This window comes from Dendropsophus ebraccatus, unplaced genomic scaffold (genome assembly GCF_027789765.1).
Source record: "Dendropsophus ebraccatus isolate aDenEbr1 unplaced genomic scaffold, aDenEbr1.pat pat_scaffold_1461_ctg1, whole genome shotgun sequence".
NCBI lineage: Eukaryota > Metazoa > Chordata > Amphibia > Anura > Hylidae > Dendropsophus > Dendropsophus ebraccatus.
In genome coordinates this window covers 11,185-36,422 of record NW_027208882.1, presented here as the reverse complement: position 1 = coordinate 36,422, position 25,238 = coordinate 11,185, and the positions used below count along the sequence as shown (strand labels likewise).

Sequence of the window (25,238 nt, the reverse complement as noted above, 5' to 3'; positions counted from 1 at the left end):
GATTCTGATGATGATCTTCATCACTTCCAAGAACCGCAGCCAGGCTGGCACGATGATTTGGTGAGTGGCGACTTCATATGTTCTACAAAAATAAATTGATAAATTGAAAAGCCATAATATTAATGCTATGTACACACTAATGTATAAGACCGTCCGTATCCGTGACCCGGCCCGGGTCACGGAACGGCCGGTCTCTGAAAAGATAATCCCGGATGACCTTTAGCGCCACAGAGTTTTAAAGCGGGCAAATCCGTGCGCGCCCGCATCAGGTACTCCCCACAGCACACAATGGAGCGTGCTGAATAGCGGCCGCAGAAAAAATGAACATGTCAGTTTTCTACGGCGCCACTAGGGATCCCAGCCCGGAGTGTATACCGTGTATACACTCCGGCTGGGATCCCTTCAGCCTGCAGCACTATGTAAGTTCCGTGGAAATCACGGTCGTTGAAACAATAAGTGTTAAGACATCCACCTACCATGTGATTTTTATAATACTGATACTGTTACTCTATGTGGCAAATTCTTTCAAATACAAGGTCCCAGGTTTATAGAGATGCTTTGTAGAAATAAAAAAATAGTAATATTTTAAAAGTATATAGATTTGTAAAGTATTTCTATTAAAAAATCTCAATCTTTCCAGTACTTATCAGCTGCTGTAAGCTCTGCAGGAAATGGTGTATTCTTTCCAGTCTGACACAGAGCTCTGTACTGCCATTCCTGTCTATGTCATTAACACTGACTCTTCAGTGTTAATGGGACAAAAAACACCAATAAAACAAGGACTATCGGCACGCCAGTCAGTTTGCATAAATTAATCAATAACTTGTTTATTTAGAAAATTCATAAAAATATAAAAATAAATATCTGGTTTCTAGATTACCCTTCATCAAATAATTTAGACATTGGGTATACAAGCTTAGTAAGAATTGTGAAGAATTGTTTTACAGAGATTTGTAATGTACTTCTAGTTGAAAAAACTCAAGTCTTTCAGTACTTATCAGCTGCTGTATGTCCTGCAGGAAGTGGTGTATTCTTTCTAGTCTGACACAGTGCTCTCTGCTGCCACCTCTGTCTGTGTCAGGAACTGTCCAGAGCAGTAGGAAATCTCCACAGAAAACCTCTGCCTGGACAGTTCCTGTCAAGGACAGAAGTGGCAGCAGAGAGCACTGTGTCAGACTGGAAAGCAAACACCACTTCATGCAGGACATACAGTAGCTGGTAAGTATTAGCAGACCTGAGATTTTTTTTAGTAAAAGTAAATTACAAATCTGTTAAACTTTCTGACACCAGTTGGTTTAAAAAATTTTTTCCTCCAGAGTACTCCTTTTCTTTTTGGTACTTAAAGGGGTTGTCCAGTGAAAATCTTTTTTTTTTTTTTTTTTTAAATCAACTGGTGTCATAAAGTTAAATAGATTTGTAATTTACTTCTATTAAAAAAGTCTTCCCATATTTCCCATTCCCAAAACCGAGACAGAGTTCCTGTCCTAGCCAGAGATGGCAGCGGAGAGCACTGTGTCAGACCGAAAATAAAACACCACTTCTCGCAGGGCATACAGTAGCTAGTAAGTATAGGAAGACTTGAGATTTTTTTAATAGAAGTAAATTACAAATCTATATAACTTTCTATTATCAGTGTATTTTAAAGAAAAAGATTTTCGCTGGACAACCCCTTTAAAGGGGTAGTGCGGCGCTAAACATTTATTCACCAAATAACACACATTACAAAGTTTATACAACTTTGTAATGTATGTTATGTAAGTAAATGGCCCGCTTCCCCGTGTTTCCCCCACCCCGGAATTGTGGTGCATTATACTCACCGCATTACTGTCAACCCCCGGCCACCATCTTGGGACAATGACGACATCTTCGGGAGGCCGGCCGAACCGCTCCAGCACAGTTATACTCAGCCAATCGTGGCTGAGCAGCTGATGATGCAGCAGAGGGAGGCCAACATGAGGGACGGCTGGAGCGGTTCGGCTGGCCTCCCGAAGATGTCGTCATTGTCCCAAGATGGCGGCGGGGGGTCGACAGTAATGTGGTGAGTATAATGCACCACACCTCCGGGGTGGGGGAAACACGGTGAAGGGGGCGACTCACTTACATAACACACATTACAAAGTTGTATAACTTTGTAATGTGTGTTATTTTGTGAATAAATGTTTAGCGCCGTACTACCCCTTTAAGCTATAAAAATTAGTATTTAGTACATTGTAGTTGTGTATTTTTTTGTGTGATATGGCTGAGCTCACCGCACCCGCTTAAGAATAAGCAATAATAAAAAGGTCATGTGAGCCGAGGTTGCGATTGATTGTGTTTTCTTCACAAAGCACATTTGTGGTGTTGGAGATGATAGGATATAGCGTCAGAGCTCAATGTACCTATTACTTCTGCAGATCCGAGGTCACCGGGAAGACATTCTGTGTATAGCTCAAAATCCTCCTAATCTCCTTGCCAGCTCAAGTTATGATGGAGAAATTATTATCTGGAACATGATCTCAGGCCACATACAGTGCCGAATAAACACAGCCATTCATGTGGATGCTGCAGGAATGAAATGTAAGTACATAGCGTCTAATACGGGAGGGCGACACCTTATACAGTGTTCTTTATGTAAAGGTGGAGAGAATATATTAGCTATCAAATAAAAGAAATCTATATAGACGGTGTAACTAATACAGGAGATGTCTTTATTCCAATAAAAAGATTTTTTCATAAAGACAATCTCTTATACCCTATTAATAAATATTGGCGCAGAGGGGTTCACAGTGCAAGAAGGGGGAGATTTATTAAACATGGTGTAAAGTAGAGCTGGCTCTGTTGCCCCTAGCAACCAATCAGATTCCACTTTTCTTTCATCACAGATTCTTTGGAAAATGAAAGGGTGGAATCTGATTGGTTGCTAGGGCAACTAGACCGTAGGCGGATTATAATGAGGGCAATCTGGGCAACCGCCCAGGGCCCAGTAAGATTGCCCTCATTATAATAACAGCAGCGCTCTAACTCTGCCCCCCCGGTCCGGGCCCCCCAGTGCACCGAACGACCGTGGCCGCCGCATCTAATTTGGGCCGCTCTGCCCCTTTAAAATATTCTTCTTTAGCAGCAGATGTTCCGCGGGTAGGCAACGTCTGCCACAGCCACATTTTATATACAATGTCCTCAGGCTATATGGCCTATAGATTATACACATAAGTTCCACTGGACCTCTGCAACCTTTATCAGTAAAATACTGACTACATGTCCACCATACCAAATATTGGACCATACTCAAACATTGTATACAAAAAGAGGACTAAATATAATACACAATGGGGGAGATTTATGAAAAGGGTGTAAATATACACCTGGTGTAAACTGCCCACGGCACCAATCACAGCTCTCTTATATTTCACTAGAGCTGAAAAGCTAAGCTGTGATTGGTTGCTGTGGGCAGTTTACACCAGGTGTATATTTACACCCTTTCATAATTTTCCCCCAATGTCTTTATTAATAAATCAAAAAAATCACATAATCAAAAGTTTAAAAATTACATAATATGATGTTTTTATGGCATTCCAGGTAAAACTGACATAGTGGGGTAAGTAACATAGGCTACAACAGGCAACTACACACAAATAGTAAGTGCAGTAAAAGAACAGTATACAGCAGGGAGGTTTAAGTCCAAGTTCAGGTTCCCACAATAGAGAATATAAACCCTCCTAACTACCCGCCAGATAACCATCAACCCTGAGAGCCAGTAAACAGTTCACCACTCACCCATATCACCCCAACATACGTTTCACGTTTCGCGCTTCCTCAGGCGGTGTGCCCCAATGTACGCTTCACGTTTCGTGCTTCCTCAGCGCCCCCTGAGGAAGCGCGAAACGTGAAACATACATTAGGGAGACGTTGACATGGGTGAGTGGTGAACTGTTTACTGGCTCTCAGGGTTGATGGTTATCTGGGGGGTAGTTAGGAGGCTTTATATTCTCTATTGTGGGAAGCCCAGACTTGGACTGAAACCTCCCTGCTCTATAATGTTCTTTTTACTGCACTTACTATTTGTGGTGTAGTTGCCTGATGTAGCCTATGTTACTTACCCCACCGTGTCAGTTTTACCTGTAATGCCATAAAACATCATGTTATGTAATTTTAAACTTTTGATCATGTGATTTTTTTTTTATATATTAATAAAGACATTGTGTATTATATTTAGTCCTCTTTTTGTATACTATGCGGCCTATAGAGGCTGTATAGAGTTTTCCTGTAGTAATTTATATGGTTAATGGCCACAGAAAATTTCCACCCTTGACTAAGACAATTCTACTTTACACCATGTTCGATAAATCTCCCCTATAGTCCGTCAATTTTATATCTCCCCTATAGTCCGTCAATTTTATACTCATCTTTCTAAGAATCGATTGGTCACCAGGGTGGCTATCTGTAGAGAGTAGACAACCTTTTTATCATCAATGGATCACAGAAAGTGTATAAATGCTGTTTTTATTTTTTAAAAGAGTGAATTAATATTAGTAGCAAACAGTGTACCAGAATTTCTGGACCAGGATTTCTGACCATTCATGGCTGGATAGTTGACTTATAGAGATGAGCGAACCTCAAGCAGGCTCTGGTTTGATCGAACCCAAGCCTGGGGGCCCAAGTTGGTGGAAAACAAGGAAACAACCATAGGCCATAGGCTGTATACATGTTTCCCAGGACTCCCTAGGGCGGCATCCAGCCTCTTCACCCACCAGCCTGCTCGAGGTTCGCTCATCTCTAGTGACTTAGGGCTGGGATAAATGACCGATATTAAAAGCAAGCAAGCGCCGACCTTTTAGCGTTCCCCGCTCGCTGTTGGTGCTATTATACGCACTGACATCAAGCAGTTAATAGCTGATCTTTAGATCTTCAAGGTAGCCCATAGGAGATAGCGGTGGTCTGCTTCCACCGTTTCTATTACACAGAGCTCAGGTCCTTCTACACAGGATGATTATCAAGCGAATGAGTGCTCATAAGAACTTCCTGGCGGTCAGCCCATTTAGGGTACAAACACACTGGGCATATCCGCAGCGGGCACACTGGGCATATCCGCAGCGCAAAGTATGTCAGCAGCCCGCCCTGTTAACCCGCCCCCCCCCGCCGGAGTCTTGCTTTGGGGCTCCCGGAGTCTTCACGTCCCGCTCAGCCAATCAGTGCCCCCTGAAGCAAGCTGGCGTGCGGGGCTTAATGGAGCGAGTTTGTCTGCCCATAGAGTGTACAGGGCACAGATCTGCAGCGGATCTCGCTGCGGATACACCCAGTGTGTTTGTACCCTTAAAAGGGTCAGCGATCAGCTGCTGATTGATAGCTTAATGGCTTAATCACATCTTTTGGTTATTGGTCCCACATTGCCATGTGGAAGTGATAATGCGCTGGTGACAGCGTATTACAAGGCTGTACAGATACTGCTCCAAATGCAGTAACATATATATACAGCAGTTTTCAGTACAACACACAGCACATCATATTAACCTGCAAATAAAGCCAAATCACAGCAATACAAACTTTACTCTTCTGTCAGTCCCATTTCTCTTACAAGTTGTGATAATGGTGACATGTCTTCTTTAAATTTAAATGGAGAAAAAAAATAGCAATTTAATTATGTTTGAAAAGCCCACTGAGTTGTTTGACTAACCGCTGAGAATGCTAAAGACAGTCTAGTGAGTATTGACTTTTATATCAAAGGCTAGTTAAAGGCTAACTCTGCTTTGAACCAGAGATATGGAAAGATGAATGCGGGAGAAGATGGGAAAGATATTGATAGTTTCTACCGCCTTGATGGTCTATTAATCTCCGAGCAACATTTTTGTTTACTGTAAAATATGAGCAAAGGAGGGTAGAAGACAAAAAATTTCACTATATACACATAGACACACAAATGCATATACATATATACCCTGTCTCCCTGAAAATAAGACATCCTCCAAAAATAAGGCATAGTGGAGAATTTACAGGATTGCCCCCCAAAAGTTAATCAAATCCCCAATATACACTTATTACCGGAAATGCTTATAAAGTGCTTTTTTTCCTGCACTTACTAATGCATCAAGGCTTCACTTCCTGATAACATGGTGATGTCACTTCCTGGATAACATGGTGATGTCACTTCCTGGATAACATGGTGATGTCACTTCCTGGATAACATGGTGATGTCACTTCCTGGATAACATGGTGATGTCACAACCTGACTCCCAGAGCTGTGCGGGCTGTGGCTGCAGGAGAGGATGATGGCAGGGGGACACTGAGGGACACAGGGCACTGGAGGGACACTGAGCATCCCTCTGCCATCATCCTCTCCAGCAGCCACAGCCCGCACAGCTCTGGGAGTCGGGTCGTGACATCATCATGTTTTACAGGAAGTGACATCACCATGTTATCCAGGAAGTGACATCATCGCTTTATCCAGGAAGTGAAGCCTTGGTGTAGTAGTAAGTGCAGGGAAAAAAAGCATGTTATAAGAATTTCACATAATAAGTGTATATTGGGGATTTGTAAAACTTTTGGGGAGCAATACAATATTTCAATAAAAATTTTCACCAGACTTTTCTTTTAATATAAGGCATCCCCACAAAAATAAGGCATCCCCCGAACGTAAGACCCCCACTGCGACCAGGGTTATGCGGGTATGTGATGACAGCTACTATACAGTGCATAATAAATGTTCTTTTTTTTTGTTTTTGTTTTTTTTCAACAATTATTGTGTTGGAAAAATAAGACATCCCTTGAAAATAAGACATAGCGCATCTTTGGGAGCAAAAATTAATATAAGACACTGTCTTATTTTCTGGGAAACACGTTATATATATATATATATATATACATACTAGGACTACAGACCCGGACGCCATACCTCACAATCCCAATGAATAGAACCGGATAGGATCCGGATGTCTCCTTATCTGCACAGGCATATCTAGGAAGGAAAGAACCAGCATCTAGGAACCTCCCAGGCTGACCTATACCTTTTCATATGGACCAGGGTACATAAAGGGTGAATCATACCCTCCAATGCTTTCCCTTATCTCAGGGATTGATACCTCACACAAGAGACGTTTCATATATCGTGGCGAACACGTCGTACAGCCATGCTCACCTTTTATTAGTGTATCCTTCTGGGCACTCACTATGTGGCCCTAGATATACAACATCCTAAGGTACACAGCTACTCCCTAGGGTCATCCAGCATCCTACCTCACACGGCAATTGTCTTTATACATCTACTCTTCTGGGAAAAGATATCTGCACAGCCTACAGTGACCTTCCCTACCTCTGATGATGTCAGTAAAATAACATTTGACCCACTATTTCCCTGAGGAACCCAGGACCACTGACTGGGGGAAACATGTTGGAAACAGGGTCAAAAACAACTCCACACATCGTTGGGTTGACCATACAAGATGTCCAAAATTTTGTAATCTATATAATAAAAATCAAAGTCTATCTGTCTGTCTGTCTGTCTGTCCTTCTGTCTGTCTGTCTGTCCTCTATAGACTTCCAAACGCCTGAAACCGTTTGACCCCAAATTTGGCACACAGATACATTGGGTGCCCGGGAAGGTTACATGCGAAGGTCCCGTCCCCGCCAGATGTACAGGAGGGGAGGGGGAGGGGCAAGAGAGGCGCCTCATAGAGATGAATTGGAAAATCTCCTCACTGCAAACACAGGTGATATAATTAGCTGCAGCAGACACGGCAGTTGGAGCCTTAGCAAACCAATAGGATTACTGCTTTCATTTTCACAGGGAGCAATGGTTGCTAGGGAAGCTGCCTCACAACATCCACAGTAATAACTGGTAGACCCCCTACTCCATGTATACAGGACCCCCTACTCCATCTATACAGTACATGTATACAGGACCCCCTACTCCATCTATACAGTAAATGTACTGTATATACAGAACCCCCTACTCCATCTATACAGTACATGTATATACAGGGCCCCCTACTCCATCTATACAGTACATATATATATACAGGGCCCCCTACTCCATCCATACAGTACATGTATATACAGGACCCCCTACTCCATCCATACAGTACATGTATATACAGGACCCCCTACTCCATCTATACAGTACATGTATATACAGGACCCCCTACTCCATCTATACAGTACATGTATATACAGGACCCCCTACTCCATCTATACAGTACATGTATATACAGGACCCCCTACTCCATCTATACAGTACATGTATATACAGGACCCCCTACTCCATCTATACAGTACATGTATATACAGGACCCCCTACTCCATCTATACAGTACATGTATATACAGGACCCCCTACTCCATCTATACAGTACATGTATATACAGGACCCCCTACTCCATCTATACAGTACATGTATATACAGGACCCCCTACTCCATCTATACAGTACATGTATATACAGGACCCCCTACTCCATCTATACAGTACATGTATATACAGGACCCCCTACTCCATCTATACAGTACATGTACAGTGTCGGACTGGAGTGCCTTGGCCCACCAGGGGAAATCATTCTTGGGGCCCACCCTTCTGCTCCACCACACTTATCTATGGTAACATTAATAAAGGTACATTAACACGGCGTGATATGGGGCAGTGTAGGGCTGCAAATGATTGCTAATCAGCAGGGCAGGAATATATAGAGATGTGCAGCCGACAGCAATGATCTTAGCCGCACAAAAGATCAAATCAGCCGACTATGGGGCATTTGCTTGCATGTCAGCCAATCTCTGGCACTTTTACATGGGCCGATCATCGGCTGAATAGACTTCCTAGGAGCACTTGTTACCGATTATTGGCCGGTGTAAATCGCGCTATAAGACAATTTTCTTTGCATGATAACACTGTATGCTACCAATAACACCAGTATATAAAGAGCAAATATCCCCACACATATTACCGCTATACAGTACTGACGCAAATCCTGTATATCAAGACCGATATTACCAATAACCCAGTATACAGGAGGGAAATAGTATCACCATACATATTACCGCTATACTGTTACTGACCAAATCCTGTATACGGAGACCAAAATTACCAGTACACAAGGGGGAAATATTACCGCCACAACCACAACCATCACCACCATAGTGTTTACTGAACCAAATCTGTATACTAAGACCAATGACACCGCACCAGATTTACAAGTAACAAATAATACCCCCACATACTGACTAACACAGCCATTTACTGACTACACCCCCCACATACTGACCTAACACCACAGCTGCTACTGAATAAAATGCTCTGAACAAAGATCAATATCCCCTCATACAGTCATACAGAGGTAGCCCCAGCTCTACACTATATACGTTACAGTGCACATAATTTAGTGACTCACATGGGACGTCTTCTCTGATCGGAGTTTCTTCCCTTTTCATCTACTTCTTCATCTGCCCTGGGCCGTTATTAGAACTTCTCCGAGCCACGAATCCACATAATCTCCAGAGAAATATATTAGGCTCCTTACTCTGTCAACATCCTCATCTCTCTACAAACTGCCAGCATCTGTACTGGCCTCTTTACACCTTCTATCAGTGGTTAGCCCTGACTATTGTGTGTGTGTGTGTGGTGTGTTTATATATATAATATATATTATATATATATTGTGCACACACCTTGTAGATGGCCCCTTTGTTCAGTCCTCCATATAGATGGCCCTGTGTCCCTCGTGTCCCTGTTGTGCCTCTACTATAGTAGAGATCCCCCTCTGTGTAATCCCTTTATAGTAGATGACAACCTCTGTGCATTCCTATTATCAGGGATAAGGAACCTTGGCTCTCCACTGTTGCAAAAACTACAACTCCCTTCATGCCTGCAACAACTGCAACAGCTGGAGATCCAAGGTTCCCTATTCCTGCCCTATAGTATATGGCCCCCTCTGTGTAGTTCCCTTATAATGATGACCCCTCTGTGTAGTCCACTAAAGTAGATGCCCCCTATAGCCTATTGTATACACACCGCACCAGTATAGTTAACCTTATAGATGCCCCCCATTGTTGTCACCCCTCTGTGTAGTGCCCTTTATAGATGCCTCCTCAGTGTTGTCCTCCTTATAAATTGCCCCCATCCAGTGTCCCTTATAGATGTCTCCCTGTGTTATCCCCCTTATAACTGGCCCGCTTGTGTTATCCATCCCCCCATATAGATAGCCCCCTTAATGTTGTCCATCCCTACCCCCCATAGTAGCCCCTTATGTTGTCTATTCCCCCGTATAGCCCCCTTATGTTGTCCTTGCCCCATATAGCCCCCTTAAGTTTTCCTTCCCCTGTATACAGCCCCTTATGTTGTCCTCCCCTGTATACAGCCCCGTATGTTGTCCTCCCCCTGAATACAGCCCCTTATGTTGTCCTCCCCCTGTTTATAGCCCCTTATGTTGTCCTCCCCCTGTATACAGCCCCTTATGTTGTCCTTCCCTGTATATACCCCCCTTATGTTGTCCTTCCCTGTATACAGCCCCCCTTGTGTTGTCCTCCCCCCTGTATACAGCCCCCCTTATGTTGTCCCTTCCCTGTATACAGCCCCCTTATGTTGTCCTGCCCCTGTATATACCCCCTTATGTTGTCCTCCCCCTGTATATAGCCCCCTTATGTTGTCCTCCCCCTGTATACAGCCCCCTTATGTTGTCCTGCCCCTGTATATAGCCCCTTATGTTGTCCTTCTCCTGTATATAGCCCCCTTATGTTGTCCTCACCCCTGTATATAGCCCCCCTTATGTTGTCCTTCCCCTGTATACAGCCCCACCTTATGTTGTTTCCTCCCACCTGTATACAGCCCCTTATGTTGTCCTCCCCTGGATATACCACCCTTATGTTGTCCTGCCCCTGTATATAACCCCTTATGTTGTCCCCCCTGTATACAGACCCCTTTATGTTGTCCTCCCCCTGTATACAGCCCATTATGTTGTTCTCACCCCTGTATACAGCCCACTTATGTTGTCCCTCCCCCTGTATACAGCCCCCCTTATGTTGTCCTCCCCCTGTATATACCCCCCTTATATTGTCCTCCCCCTGTATACATACCCCCTTATGTTTGTCCTCCCCCTGTACTACATACCCCCTTATGTTGTCCTCCCCCTGTATATAGCCCCCCTTATGTTGTTCTCCCCCTGTATACAGCCCCCCTTATGTTGTCCTGCCCCTGTTTATAAGCCCCTATAATGTTGTCCTTACCTGTATACATCCCCCTTATGTTGTCCTCCCCTGTAATATAGCCCCCCCTTAAGTTGTCCTCCCCCTGTATACAGCCCCCTTATGTTGTCCTCCCCTGTATAGCCCCCCTTATGTTGTCCTCCCCCTGTATACAGCCCCCTTATGTTTGTCTCCCCCTGTATATAGCCCCCCTCATGTTGTCCTCCCCCTGTATACAGACCCCCTTCTTGTCCTCCCCTGTATACAGACCCCCTTCTGTTGTCCCCCCCCTGTATACAGCCCCCCTTCTGTTGCCCTCCCCCTGTATACAGCCCCTTATGTTGTCCTTCCCCTGTATACAGACCTCCTTATGTTGTCCTCCCCCTGTATACAGCCCCCTTATGTTGTCCTCCCCCTGTATATAGCCCCCCCTTATGTTGTCCTTCCCCTGTATACAGCCCCCTTATGTTGTCCTTCCCCTGTATACAGACCCCCTTATGCCATCCTCCCCCTGTATACAGCCCCCCTTATGCTGTCCTCCCCCTGTATACAGCCCCCCTTATGCTGTCCTCCCCCTGTATACAGCCCCATATGTTGTCCTCCCCCTGTATATAGCCCCCCTTATGCTGTCCTCCCCTGTATACAGCCCCTTATGTTGTCCTCCCCCCCTGTATACACCCCCCTTATGTTGTCCTCCCCCTGTATACAGCCCATATGTTGTCCCCTCCCTGTATATACCCCCTTATGTTGTCCTCCCCCTGTATATAGCCCCCCTTATGTTGTTCTCCCCCTGTATACAGCCCCCTATGTTGTCCTCCCCTGTATATACCCCTTATGTTGTGCTCCCCCTGTATATAGCCCCCCTTATGTTGTTCTCCCCCTGTATAAAGCCCCCCTATGTTGTCCTCCCCCTGTATACAGCCCCCCCTATGTTGTCCCTTCCCTGTATACAGCCCCCCTTGTGTTGTCCTCCCCTGTATACAGCCCCCCTTATGTTGTCCTCCCCTGTATACAGCCCCCCTTATGTTGTCCTCCCCTGTATATACCCCCTTATGTTGTCCTGCCCCTGTATATAGCCCCCCTTCTGTTGTCCTCCCCCTGTATACAGCCCCTTATGTTGTCCTCCCCCTGTATATAGGAGCCCCCCTTATGTTTGTCCCCCCTGTATACAGCCCCCTTATATTGTTCTCCCCCTGTATACACCCCCTTATGCTGTCCTCCCCCTGTATACAGCCCCCCTATGTTGTCCTCCCTGTATACAGCCCCCCTTATGTTGTCCTCCCCCTGTATACAGCCCCCCTTATGTTGTCCTCCCCTGTATACAGCCCCCCTTATGTTGTCCTCCCCTGTATACAGCCCCCCTTATGTTGTCCTCCCCTGTATACAGCCCCCCTATGTTGTCCTCCCCTGTATACAGCCCCCCTATGTTGTCCTCCCTGTATACAGCCCCCCCTATGTTGTCCTCCCCTGTATACAGCCCCCCCTTATCTTGCCCCCTCTGATAAAAAAAAAAAAAAACCACAAGACAACTCACCTAACCACACGCTCCCCCGTCGTCGCCGGTGTCCTCTTCTCTGACAGGTGAGCAGCTCCGATGTGAAGTCCCGCCGGCGCCATCACTGACCTCAGTGTGCGCCGCGGTGGCTGGGACTTCCGGTATTCGCTCCATGACCCGGAAGTCCTAGCCGCCGCGGCGCACACTGAGGTCAGTGATGGCGCCGCCGGGACTTCGCAACGGAGCTTGCGTAACTCTTGTGATCGCAAGCAAATCTCTGCTTGCGGTCACAAGAGTGATTGACAGGGCGGGAAGCCGTAGGCTTCCGGCCCTGTCAATCACAACACTGCTTACATTTAACTGGAAGCGATTGTTGCGATCGCTTCCAGTTAAAAAGGGAGGTGCGGCCCCCGGCCCCCCTAGGAGCAGGGGGCCCACTCCAGCTCGGGGCCCACCGGGGGTTTCCCCGGCCCCCCGGTGGCCCAGTCCGAGCCTGTACATGTATATACAGGACCCCCTACTCCATCTATACAGTACATATATATACAGGACCCCCTACTCCATCTATACAGTACATGTATATACAGGACCCCCTACTGCATCTATACAGTACATGTATATATACAGGGCCCCCTACTGCATCTATACAGTACATGTATATACAGGGCCCCCTACTCCATCTATACAGTACATGTATATACAGGGCACTACAGGTATACCATACTGTGACAGGATAACACTGCCATACCAGACCCGACCAATACCGCCAAACTGTGACTGGATAACACCATCATATCAGACCTGACCAATACCGCCATACTGTGACTGGATAACACTGCTATACCAGACCTGACCAATACCACCATACCATGACTGGATAACACCGCCACACCAGACCTGACCAATACTACCATACTGTGACTGGGTAACACTGTCATAACACACCTGACCAATACCACCATACTATGACTGGAAAAAAACTGCTATACCAGACCTGACCAATACCGGCATACTGTAACTGGATAACACTGTCATACCACACCTGACCAATACCTGTCATACTGTGATGCCTGCCATACCGACCATACACCAGCGCATACTGTGACTGAAAACACGCCAGACCACAACTGAACAAACAATACCGCCATACTGTGACTGGATAACTCCACTATACCAGACCTGACCAATACCGCCACATTGTGACTGGAGAACACCGCCACACCAGACCTGACCAATACTGCCATACTGTGACTCGATAACACCCACCGCCATACCAGACATAACCAATACCGACACACTGTGACTAAATAGCACTGCCATACCAGACCTGACCAATACCGCCATACCCCCCTCGAAAAGAAACCAGATTTTCTGGCAAGTCTCAATGGGAGGGTACTGCCCCTCTGCAAGGTGCTACCCTACGCACCAGACCAGGGTGCCTAATGGTAAATATGACCCTGCGGGTATACAGGACACTACAGGTATACAGGACCCCAAAACTATACACTACAGGTGCACGGGACCTCCACCAACTATATACTACAGGTATAAAGGACCCCAAACTTTACACTACAGGTATACAGGACCCTAAAACTATACACTACAGGTATACAGGACCCCAAAACTATACCCTACAGGTATACAGGAACTCCAACTATATACTACAGGTATACAGCACCTTCACCAACTCTATACTACAGGTATACAGACCCCAAAGCTATATACTACAGGTATACAGGAACTCCACCAACTATATACTACAGGTATATAGGACCCCAAACTATACACTACAGGGAGCAATGGTTGCTAGGGAAGCTGCCTCACAACATCCACAGAAAAAACTGGTAGACCCCCTACTCCATCTATACAGTACATGTATATTCAGGGCACTACAGGTATACAGGACCCCCTACTCCATCTATACAGTACATGTATATACAGGGCACTACAGGTATACAGGACCCTCTACTCCATCTATACAGTACATGTATATACAGGTCACTACAGGTATACCAAACTGTCATACCAGACCTGACCAATACCGCCATACTGTGACTGGATAACACCACTATACCAGACCTGACCAATACCGCCATACTGTAACTGAATAACACCGCCATACCAGACCTGACCAATACCGCCATACTGTCACTGGATAACACTGCCATACCAGACCTGACCAATACTGCCATACTGTGACTGGATAACACTGCCATACCCCACCTGACCAATACCGCCATACTGTGACTGGATAACACACTATACCAGACCTGACCAATACTGCCACACTGTGACTGGAGAACACCACCACACCAGACCTGACCAATACCGCCATACTGTCACTGGATAACACTGCCATACCAGACATGACCAATACCGACACACTGTGACTGAATAACACTGCCATACCAGACCTGACCAGTACCGCCATACTGTGACTGGATAACACCGCTATACCAGACCTGACCAATACCGCCATACCCCCCTCGAAAAGACACCAGATTTTCTGGCAAGTGTGAACGGGAGGGTACTGCCCCTCTGCAAGGTGCTACCCTATGCACCAGACCATGGGTGCCTAATGGTAAATACGACCCTACAGGTCACTACAGGTATACAGGACTATACAGGACATTATAGGTATACAGGACCCCAAAACTATACACTACAGGTGCACGGGACCTGCACCAACTATATACTACAGGTATACAGGACCCCACACTTACACTACAGGTATACAGGACCCCAAAACTATACACTACAGGTATACAGGACCTCCACCAACTATATACTACAGGTATACAGGACCCCAAACTATACACTACAGGTATACAGGAACTCCACCAACTATATACTACATGTATATCGGACCCCAAACTATACACTACAGGTATACAGGACCTACACCAACTCTATACTACAGGTATACAGCACCTTCACCAACTCTATACTACAGGTATACAGGACCCCAAAGCTATATACTACAGGTATAAAGGAACTCCACCAACTATATACTACAGGTATATAGGACCCCAAACTATACACTACAGGTATACAGGACCTCCACCAATTCTATACTACAGTTATAAAGGACCCTCAAACTTTGCACTACAGGTATACAGGACCCTCAAACTATAAACTACAGGTATACAAGACCTCCACCAACTATAGATTACAGGTATACAGCACCAAATATATACTACAGGTATATAGGACCCCCGAACTATACAGTACAGGTATAACAAAACCTTCACCAACTGTACACTGCAGGTATACAGGACCTCCCTCAACTATACACTACAGGTATACAGCCCCCCCAACTACACACTACAGGTATACAGGACCTCCCCAACTATACACTATAGGTATACAGTCCCCCCCCAGCTATGCACTACAGATATGCGAGACACCTAAAAACTATACATTGTGGGTATACAGAACCCCTCCAACTATGCACTACAGGTATACACTAATTCCACTGATTAACTCAGATGAAACAATACCTTTACCTTGGCCTCCTGGGCACCTTAGAACAAATCTAATTAACACACTGACACTTTATACCCGGGCAGCGCCGGGTACATTTTCTAGTGATTTATAATTATTGATTGCTGGAAGGGTATACATCCCACCATACATCTAAACATTTGAGGTCACATGTAACCACATACCCATATACCCTTCACAACACATCATCTCTTTAGGTTATGTATGTATAAGATACCATCACTACTGTATTTTTGTATTTTGCATCCCTTATCCTACTAAAATAAGAGAAATAGAAATTGCACTTTTATTTTAGTTTGATTTTTGTTTAAGACAATATGTAAAATGTTTTATTCTTGAAGCATAATGGGTTAGTACATAATACATGAGTACCACATGGCACATGTACTGTTCCCATCAGCTGGCAGCTATATCACACAGCTTAGCAACCCACCACTTTGCTATAGTAACATATAAACTGAAAAAAGAATCCTGTTTCTGTTCTACAAATGCCCTGTCCCTGGGAATGAAATGCGTCGGTATGACACACTGTACGCTTACTAGGCTTCCCACCTCCGCATTAATAATATATCATCTTTATTTTGCATTTCGATATCTATATTTCTCTCTTATAATAATTGTACTGCTGTCATCCAGTCATAGGAAGATTTATTCTATCCAAACCTCCGGTATTACTGAGTATATAAAGGATATAGTAGCTATACTGTAGATATATGCAATGGGGGGACTTTTTCAACATTGGCATCTCATAGGTCAGTCCTAAGTAGTGTTCAGTGGACCTGTCAAACTGTTCGGGTCGGCGACATTCTGCGGACCCAAACACTTAGCATCTGATTCCTTGTGGCTGCAGAAATTGTATGCCATGGCCGTTCCTAGCAGACCTAAGGTCAGCATCCAACTTCTGCAGTTGCAGGAATCAAATGCCAAGCATTCGGGTTCGGAGAATGTTGCTGGTCTCGAACAGTTTGACAGGTCCGCTCAACAGTAGTCCTAGTGGTGTAAGATGGACTAGATATATTATAGGTGGGATTCACAGGCCTCAGACTAAGGGAGTTCCCATAATACAGACCTCAGACTAGACCTGCAGATACTCAACTTCAAGTCTTCTTCACCCCAGCATCAGGGCATTGTCTGCAGCGCCCTATGGAGTGAAAAGGACTGTAGAAACAGGGAGAGGTGAGTACTGTATATGTAAAAAAAGTGGATCCTTGGAACTTTGCTAGCACTTCTGGGAATCTGAAAAATCTTATATTCTGGGAGTTTTTTTTTCTGGATACTCTAGGAGAGTTTCCGAGCATACCTGAACCCTATTACCCATGTATGCTACAGTGTGTTTTTATGTTTACAGGATAAAAAAGAGAGATTAGCCAGAACGGTGATGATAGTTTACAGATTTAATGCCATTTTAAATAATGGTAGCCAAGCCAACAACACTATTACTGCAATTTATACAAGTCCCCGTACCTATGAGATGTAGCGCGTTTGGTGACTTGGGCAACTTTATTTTGCAAAGCTCTCAGGCAGTTTCTATGGAAACAGCATGTAAAAGTAATGGTGGACGGGAAATGTAGGTCACTTTTTGGATCCATCTTGTTTATTTAATTCCAGATACCTGTGGAAACCTGAACAATTCACTGCTATTTCTGCTGTTAGAAAATGTATAGGTCAAATGTATTCTGTATCTTGCCTCAACTGGTTGTTTTCTGTATTCAGCTCTAGGGAATAAGCAAGTATATCACTGAGCAGAGGATTACACCTAGCATTTAAAGTGTATCTACACTACTTATTGTGAAGAATGTGATAGTCAGGGCAGAGCATAGCTTCCTGCTTGTCTGTACACAATGGGGAAATATTCAAAAACTTCAGTGTATACTTAGATTTTACAGTCCAAAAATGTGCCAAAATTTGAAATATTGATGATTATGATTATGCAACTCCCATTAACATCAATGGAGGTATACAAATTCCGTAACTCATCCACTTTGCCTGTATTCAGCTTCCTGACCACCTTAGTTTGCCCCAACTAGACTGAAAGCCATGATTTTGCAAGATGGAAGGGCCCCTTTAAGAGGTATAAATAAATAAATAAATAAATATTCTTTACATAATATAAAAAAAAATATCATAGAAATTCAAATGCCGCCCTACAAATAAAAAAAAAATAAAAAAAGGGTCAGATTATTTATTGGAAAAACTTTTTTTAGGTAGTAGTGTCACTCCATACATGGTTTCTTTTTGATTTAATTGTACATTTTATGGTAAAATTAAGGATTTCATTATATAATATAATTGGTCCAAAAAACAATTGCACGGAAGGTGTTGTACATAGGAAAGTAAAAGAATTATTGATTTCATAATATTGTGCATAAAATACTATGGAAGTTGATCCCACTATATAAATAATGGTTTATGTCAGGGATGGGGAACCTTCAGTTCACCAACTGTTCCAAAGCTACAATACCCATCATGGGAATACCCATGATGGGAATTGTAGTTTTACAACAGCTGGAGGGCCGAAGGTTCCCCATCCCTGGTTTACATCTTTTATATCCATAAATACATGTTGTAATCCTATGGCAAATATTTTCTCCACAGTAGCAGACAAAAGTGTTAGCAAAATTGTATTTCTGAAAACTCGGACGGTGAAGTTACAAGGAGCGGCCTCTCTCATCTCCAATGGGCCATTAGGTAAGACATGATGAAGTACAGTGAGTGGCACATAGGGTCTGCAATGCTGGAAAGTAAGCACACTCTACATATGTTTTATAGGTTCTGTCAATTTTTGGAATATATTTCAGGAGGAAAACTGTCGGCAAGTTTTAAACCAGTAAGTGTCCATGTGACTAACATTCTAACAAGAAAATATACAGTGCCACCCCTTTTCTCAGTTTGTGTGTGATATTACATTCTTTTCCATTGGTGCTGAGTTACAATATTACAGAGACTATAGTGCAGTTTCTGGAAGAAAGCAGCCAATTTTCCTAATCCTGGATAAACACTTTAAGCAAGATTGCATTACATTCTGTCAGAATTAGCGGCCGATCCAAAAACTATTTTTCAGAATACATTGACCTAGCAGGTTATGCCAGGTGGTGTGAGATCTGAAACTCTCTATAGGGATGTGATATACCCCTAAAAGAGGAAGAAAGCTGCCACTTTAGTGCCACCTATTGGACGTAGCTTCCCTGTAATCTGGTATCTAAGCCTTGACACCCAGATAAGATTTCTTTTTAGTCTGCTCTCTGCTGCCACCTCTGTCCGAGACAGGAACTGTCCACAGTAGCAGCAAATTCCCATTGAAAACCTCTCCTGCTCTGGACAGTTCCTGTCTCAGCCAGAGATGTCAGCAGAGAGCACTGTGTCAGACTGAAAAAAAAAAAAAAAACATTTCCTGCAGGACATCCAGCAGCTGATAAGTATGGGAAGACTTAAGATTTTTTAAATGGATGTAAATTACAAATGTATATAACTTTCTGAACTTTCAGTTGATATGAAAAAAAAGAAAAGATTTTCGCTGGATAACCCCCTTTAACCCCTTAACGACATCGGGTGTAAATTTACGCCCTCGCGCCTTGGTACTTAACGCATCAGGGCGTAAATTTACGCCCGATGTTTCCCGATCGCTGTGTGTTCGCACACAGCGATCGGGGAAGATGGCCTGCTATAAATCATAGCAGGCCATCTTAGCTCTTAGCTCTGCACGGGGGGTGGTTTCCCCCCCCCCCTCCCGTGCTTACGATCGCCGCTATTGGCTGATCAATTCAGATCAGCCAATAGCGGCGATCGGAACCTTTCCGGGTCATCGGGTCACCGGGTCGGGTCAAAAAATGGCGGTCGGTGCTGTCCGAGGACGGCACCAACCGCCATTACTGTAAAAGTAATGGTGGTCACGGTGCCACCGCCCGATCGCCGTGAACAAAAATAGTAAATACCTGCTCTGGACCCCTCAGCTAGGTAGCTAAGGGGTCCAGAGCAGGTATTTGTACATTACTCACCTGTCCCGGGGTCCTGATCGGCGTCTTCCGGGTTCGCGGCGTCCTCCGTCTTTCCGTCGGGTCTTCGGCTATTTCCGGCGGTCCCCATCGGCTTTTTTCGGCTCCAGCCTCGTCTTTTTCCGGATTTTGAGCTCTGCTGCCCTCTAGCGGCTGATATGTGTAATACACTTATCAGCAGCTACAGGGATGTTCAGAATGTAGAAAAAGGTTTTTGTTTTTTTTTCCAAATTTTTTTTCTATTTTTCGCACCCTATCGCCGCTGAGTGTTGATCAGCATCGCACGAAAGTGCGCTGCTAATCAGCAACTCCTCCTTTTTGGCGTAGGGTGTTTTTTTTTTTCTATATTCTACTGCCACGGTCTGCTGATAAGTGCCGCACATAAGTGCGGCATTTATCAGCAACTCCTTTGTTGGCGTAGGATTTTTTTTTATACTTACTGTAAAAAAACACGTAAAAAACACTACATTACACCACACTACATTGAATAAAGTTTGACACTACACCACTACATACCCCATATACCAATCCCCGTATAAAGATGGCCCCCAGGTGGTTTTTCGGCGTCGGACGCATACGTTATTATTGCCTCTGACACCGAAACAGCTAGTGAGGATGAATGGGGGGATCCTTCTTTCCTCCATTCATCCTCATCATCCAGTGACGTGTCTGGGGGTAGCGTAGCGTACGCTGCCCCCCAGACACGTCTTTTCCGCCAGTACTGTCCCAATAAGAGATGACGATATGAAATTTTACAAACTTTGTGAGAGTACCTCAGGGTACACTTACAGATTTAGGGTACGTGCACACTGCGGAATGGCGAAGGATAACCCTTTGTGCATTCCGCAGCTGGCACCCGCCGGCGGACTAATGCGGGCGCGTGTCTCCACCCATGTCATAGACTCCATTCTATGCACGTTGGACGGAGAGCGGAATCCGCCCTTGCATAGAATGGAGTCTATGACACGGACGGAGACGTGCGCCTGCATTAGTCCGCCGGTGGGTGCCAGCTGTGGAATGCACGAAGGGTTATCTGTTGCGATTCCGCAGTGTGCACGTACCCTTAGAGTGTATGTAGTAAGGGACACCCGATCCAGCCCCAGATGCCCCCAGATGCCCCCCCCCCCCCCCCATCCTCAGAACAAGTGGGAAAATCGTCCGGGAACTGATCTTCCCACTGCTGGATAAAGGTTACCACCTGTACGGGGATAACTTTTATACCAGCACCCCCTCTTCCGGTCCCTCGCTGCCCGAGCTACTGTAGCTTGCGGCACGATCCGAACATATCAGAAGTAGTAATAGCGCCCTAATATTTAGCAGCCATGGAGCGGACCCAGCGCTTCTGGATATGAGGGACCCCGTATCGCACCAGGACAACATTTTCCAGGTGACGTCCCGCACACAGGAGAACGGGAGACCCCAGAAGAAGTGCAGAGTGTGGCATAACAGGGGGATCAGGAAGGACACCCATTTTACAGTGTGACGCCTGTCCTGATCACCCCGGCCTCTGCATACAGGATCACGTCATTGGGGTTCTACATTTTCTAAATTCTGTCCCTTACTCCTATTTCAGGGGTCACGTTGGTCCAGGGATTATTCTGATCGCCATTATGGAGTCGGGAAGGAATTTTTCCCCTGTGATGAGGCTACTGTCGTCTGCCTCAAGGATTTTTTGCCTTCCTCTGGATCAACACAGATTGAGTTTGATGGACACCTGTCATTTTCAACCTTATAAACCAATTATTGGCCTAATACCCCCAAATAAATTAGAATGGTCCCTTTCCCCAGCTAAATAGGTATGGCCGCCATTCCCATTAGAGGATGCCATGATGCAATTACAAAGCCTGTGCGGCCAGGACAGTAGAAACCCCCCACAAGTGACCCCATTCTGGAAACTACACCCCATAAGGAATCTAACAAGGGGGGCAGCGGGGATATGGCCCCTGGTGACGGACACATTTGGGACGTGAAAATGAAAAAAAATTGTATTTTTTATTTTCTCGGCACATGTTCTACGTAAGTGCCCGTCACCAGTGGGGTCCATATGCTCATTGCACCCCTTGTTAGATTCCTTATGGGGGTGTAGTTTCCAGAAAGGGTCAATTGTCGGGGGTTTCTACTGTCCTGGCAGCACAGGAGCTTTGTAATTGCGACATGGCCTCCATCCTCCATTCCAGCCTCTAAATGGCGCTCTGTCCCTTTGGTGGCTTGCCCTGTGCCCATATGGCACATTATGTCCACATGTGGGGTATTTCCGTACTCAGGGGAAATTGCTCTACACGTTTTGTGTTCATTTTCTTTTTTAACCCCTTGTGGAAATGGAAAAAATCAAGGCTAGACCAACATTTAGTGTAATTTTTGTAAAATTTTTACTCTAAATCATTAATCTTGTCATGATTTTTTCATTTTCACAAGGGGCTAAAAGATAAAAAAAAACACTAAATGTGTAACGCAATTTCCTCTGAGTACGGAAATACCCCACATGTGGACATAAAGCGCCATGCGGGTGCAGGGTAAGCCTCCGAAGGGACGGAGCGCCATTTGTTTTTGAAGGCTGGATTGGATGGAATGAATTTCGAGGGGCCATGTTGCATTCAAAAGGCCTCTGTGTTGCCAAGACAGTTGAAACCCCCCACAAGTGACCCCATTATGGAAACTACACCCCTCAGGGAATGTAACAAGGGGTGTAGTGAGCATATGGACCCCACTGTTGATGGGCACAAATGTGGAACAATGTGGCGTGAAAATGAAATATTACATTTTTTACACTATATAATAGTAATGTTGGTTTAGCCTTGAATTTATCATTTTCACAATGGTTTAAAATAGGAAAAACCTAAATGTGTAGAGCAATTTCCCCCGAGTCAGTAAATTACCCCACATGTGGACATAAAGCGCCATGTGGGCGCAGGGCAAGCCTCCCAAGGGAAGGAGCGCCATCTGGATTTTGGAGGTTGGATTTGGCTAGAATGGATGATGAACGCCATGTCGCATTTACAGAGCCCTCGTGCTGCCAAAACACTGGAAACCCCCCACAAGTGACCCCATTCTGGAAACTACCCCCTCAAGGAATCTAACAAGGGGTGCAGTGAGGATATTGACCCCTTGATGACGGGCACATTTGTGCCATGAAAGTGAAAAAATGAAAATATTCCCTTTCACGTCACATTGTTCCATATTTGTGCCCGTCACCAGTGGGGTCCATATGCTCACTGAACCCCTTGTTAGATTCCTTGAGGGTGTAGTTTCCAGAATGGGGTCACTTGTGGGGGGTTTCCAGTGTCTTGGCAGCACGAAGGCTCTGTAAATGCGACATGGCCCTTGAAATCCTTTCCAGTGAAATTCAGCTTCCAAAGCCAATTGGCGCTTCTTCCCTTTGGAGGCTCGTCCTGCGCCCCCTTGGCGCTTTATCGCCACATGTGGGGTATTTCCGTACTCGGGAGAAACTGCGCTACACATTTGTGTCTTTTTTTTCCTCTCATCCCTTTAAGAAAATGAAAAATTGAAGGCTAGAACGTTTTAGTGTAAAAAATAAATTTTTCTTTTTTCACGCCATATTGTTCGGAAAATCTGTGAAGCACCTGTGGGGTCCAGATGCTCACTGCACCCCTTGTTACATTCCTTGAGGGGTGTAGTTTTCTAAATGGTGTCCCTTTAGGGGTGTTTTTTAGGTTTTGGCACCCCAGAGCCTCTGCAACCTGAAGTGGTACAGTCAAAAATGACCAAATATAACGGAGGCGTTGAAATTCACTAGGCGCTCCTTTATATCTGAGGCTTGTGGTTGCGTCAAATAGCGCAATAGGGCCCATATGGGGTATTTCTATAAACTGCAGAAACGGAGCAATCAATATTGGGGTGCATATCTCTGGTAATAGGTTTATAATTATGAAAAATATTGGATTACAATAAAATCTCTGCACAGAAAATTAAAATTTTCAAATTTCTTACACACTTAGCTTTTATTTCTGTGACTCCCCTAAAGGGTTAAAAAACTTTCTGGATGTGCTTTTGCAGAGTGTGGGGGGTGCAGTTTCTGAAATGGGGTGCTTTGTGGGGCTAACATACAGGCCCCTCAAATACACTTCCCACCTGAACAGGTCCCTAAAAATATCGGATTTTGAAATTTACTGAAAAATTGGAAATTTGCTGCTAATGTTTTAAGCTTCCTATTGTCTAAAAAAATGAAAGATCGTTTAACAAATGCCGCCAACATAAAGTAGACATGTTGTTAATGCTATTTAATATATAATTTATGTGGCATAACCATTTCTGTATAAGCAAAAAAGTTTCAAAGTTGGAAAAATGCTTTTTTTTCAATTTTTTCACGTTATTTGGGTTTTTTTTTCATAAAGATTCGTTATGAGTATCGACTCCAATTTACCAGAAATGTAAAGTACAATATGTCACGAGAAAACAATCTCAGAATCAGCCGGATAGATAAAAGCATCCCGAAGTTATTAATGAATAAAGTGACACTGGTCATATTCATAAAATTTGTCTCTGTCATTAAGGCCATTTCAGGCTCTGTCCTTGAGGGGTTAAGGAACTGCTTCATAGGTATTTCCCTAACCAAAAATAGTTCCCCAATTCCCTTATAAATAATTTCCCCTTCTGATTCTACTTTTAAAACTGCATTATATAAACCCCACTTCTCTTCCTTAAGTCTAGGACTGGGTGCCAGGTCAGCAGTCTTGCCGTGACTAAGGACAACTCGCTGATGTTTGTGGCAGATTACATCGGATACATTTATGTTTATAATATTAAAGACTATGCTATCCAAGGACCCGAAAAAAGATCGTCCGCCATGTAAGTACAATTAAGTATATTTATTGCAGACTTTTCAGTCATACATCACAAGCAGTGCCCATGTCTGGTATAGCTATGGCCTTCTGTTATGCAGAACCTTTCTAAGCAAAGTATTATGTTAGGCAGGAATATCAAGAAGGTTACATAGCAGGTCCACCAGTGCCATTGTTTCTGCAGTGTATAAATAGATTTTTCCAGCCCTGAAACTAACCTGCTATTTGGGTTTTGCCAATATAATAAATATCAGGAGAATTAAAAAATTTAATTCCCTTACTACAAGAAGATCATAGTGATCGGATATT

At 44.5% G+C, this 25,238-nt stretch overlaps 1 protein-coding gene across 1 annotated transcript; it reads left to right on the top strand.

Annotated features, from left to right (window-relative positions):
* LOC138775280 (cilia- and flagella-associated protein 337-like) lies at positions 1–24,908 on the top strand (the record flags this gene model as incomplete). The annotated part of the gene is made up of 5 exons (XM_069955884.1): positions 1–60; positions 2,394–2,556; positions 18,734–18,826; positions 18,908–18,965; positions 24,794–24,908. Coding segments are annotated over 5 exons (411 nt in total), but the record flags the coding sequence as incomplete, so codon positions are not given.
* Positions 24,909–25,238: the final 330 nt, after the last annotated feature.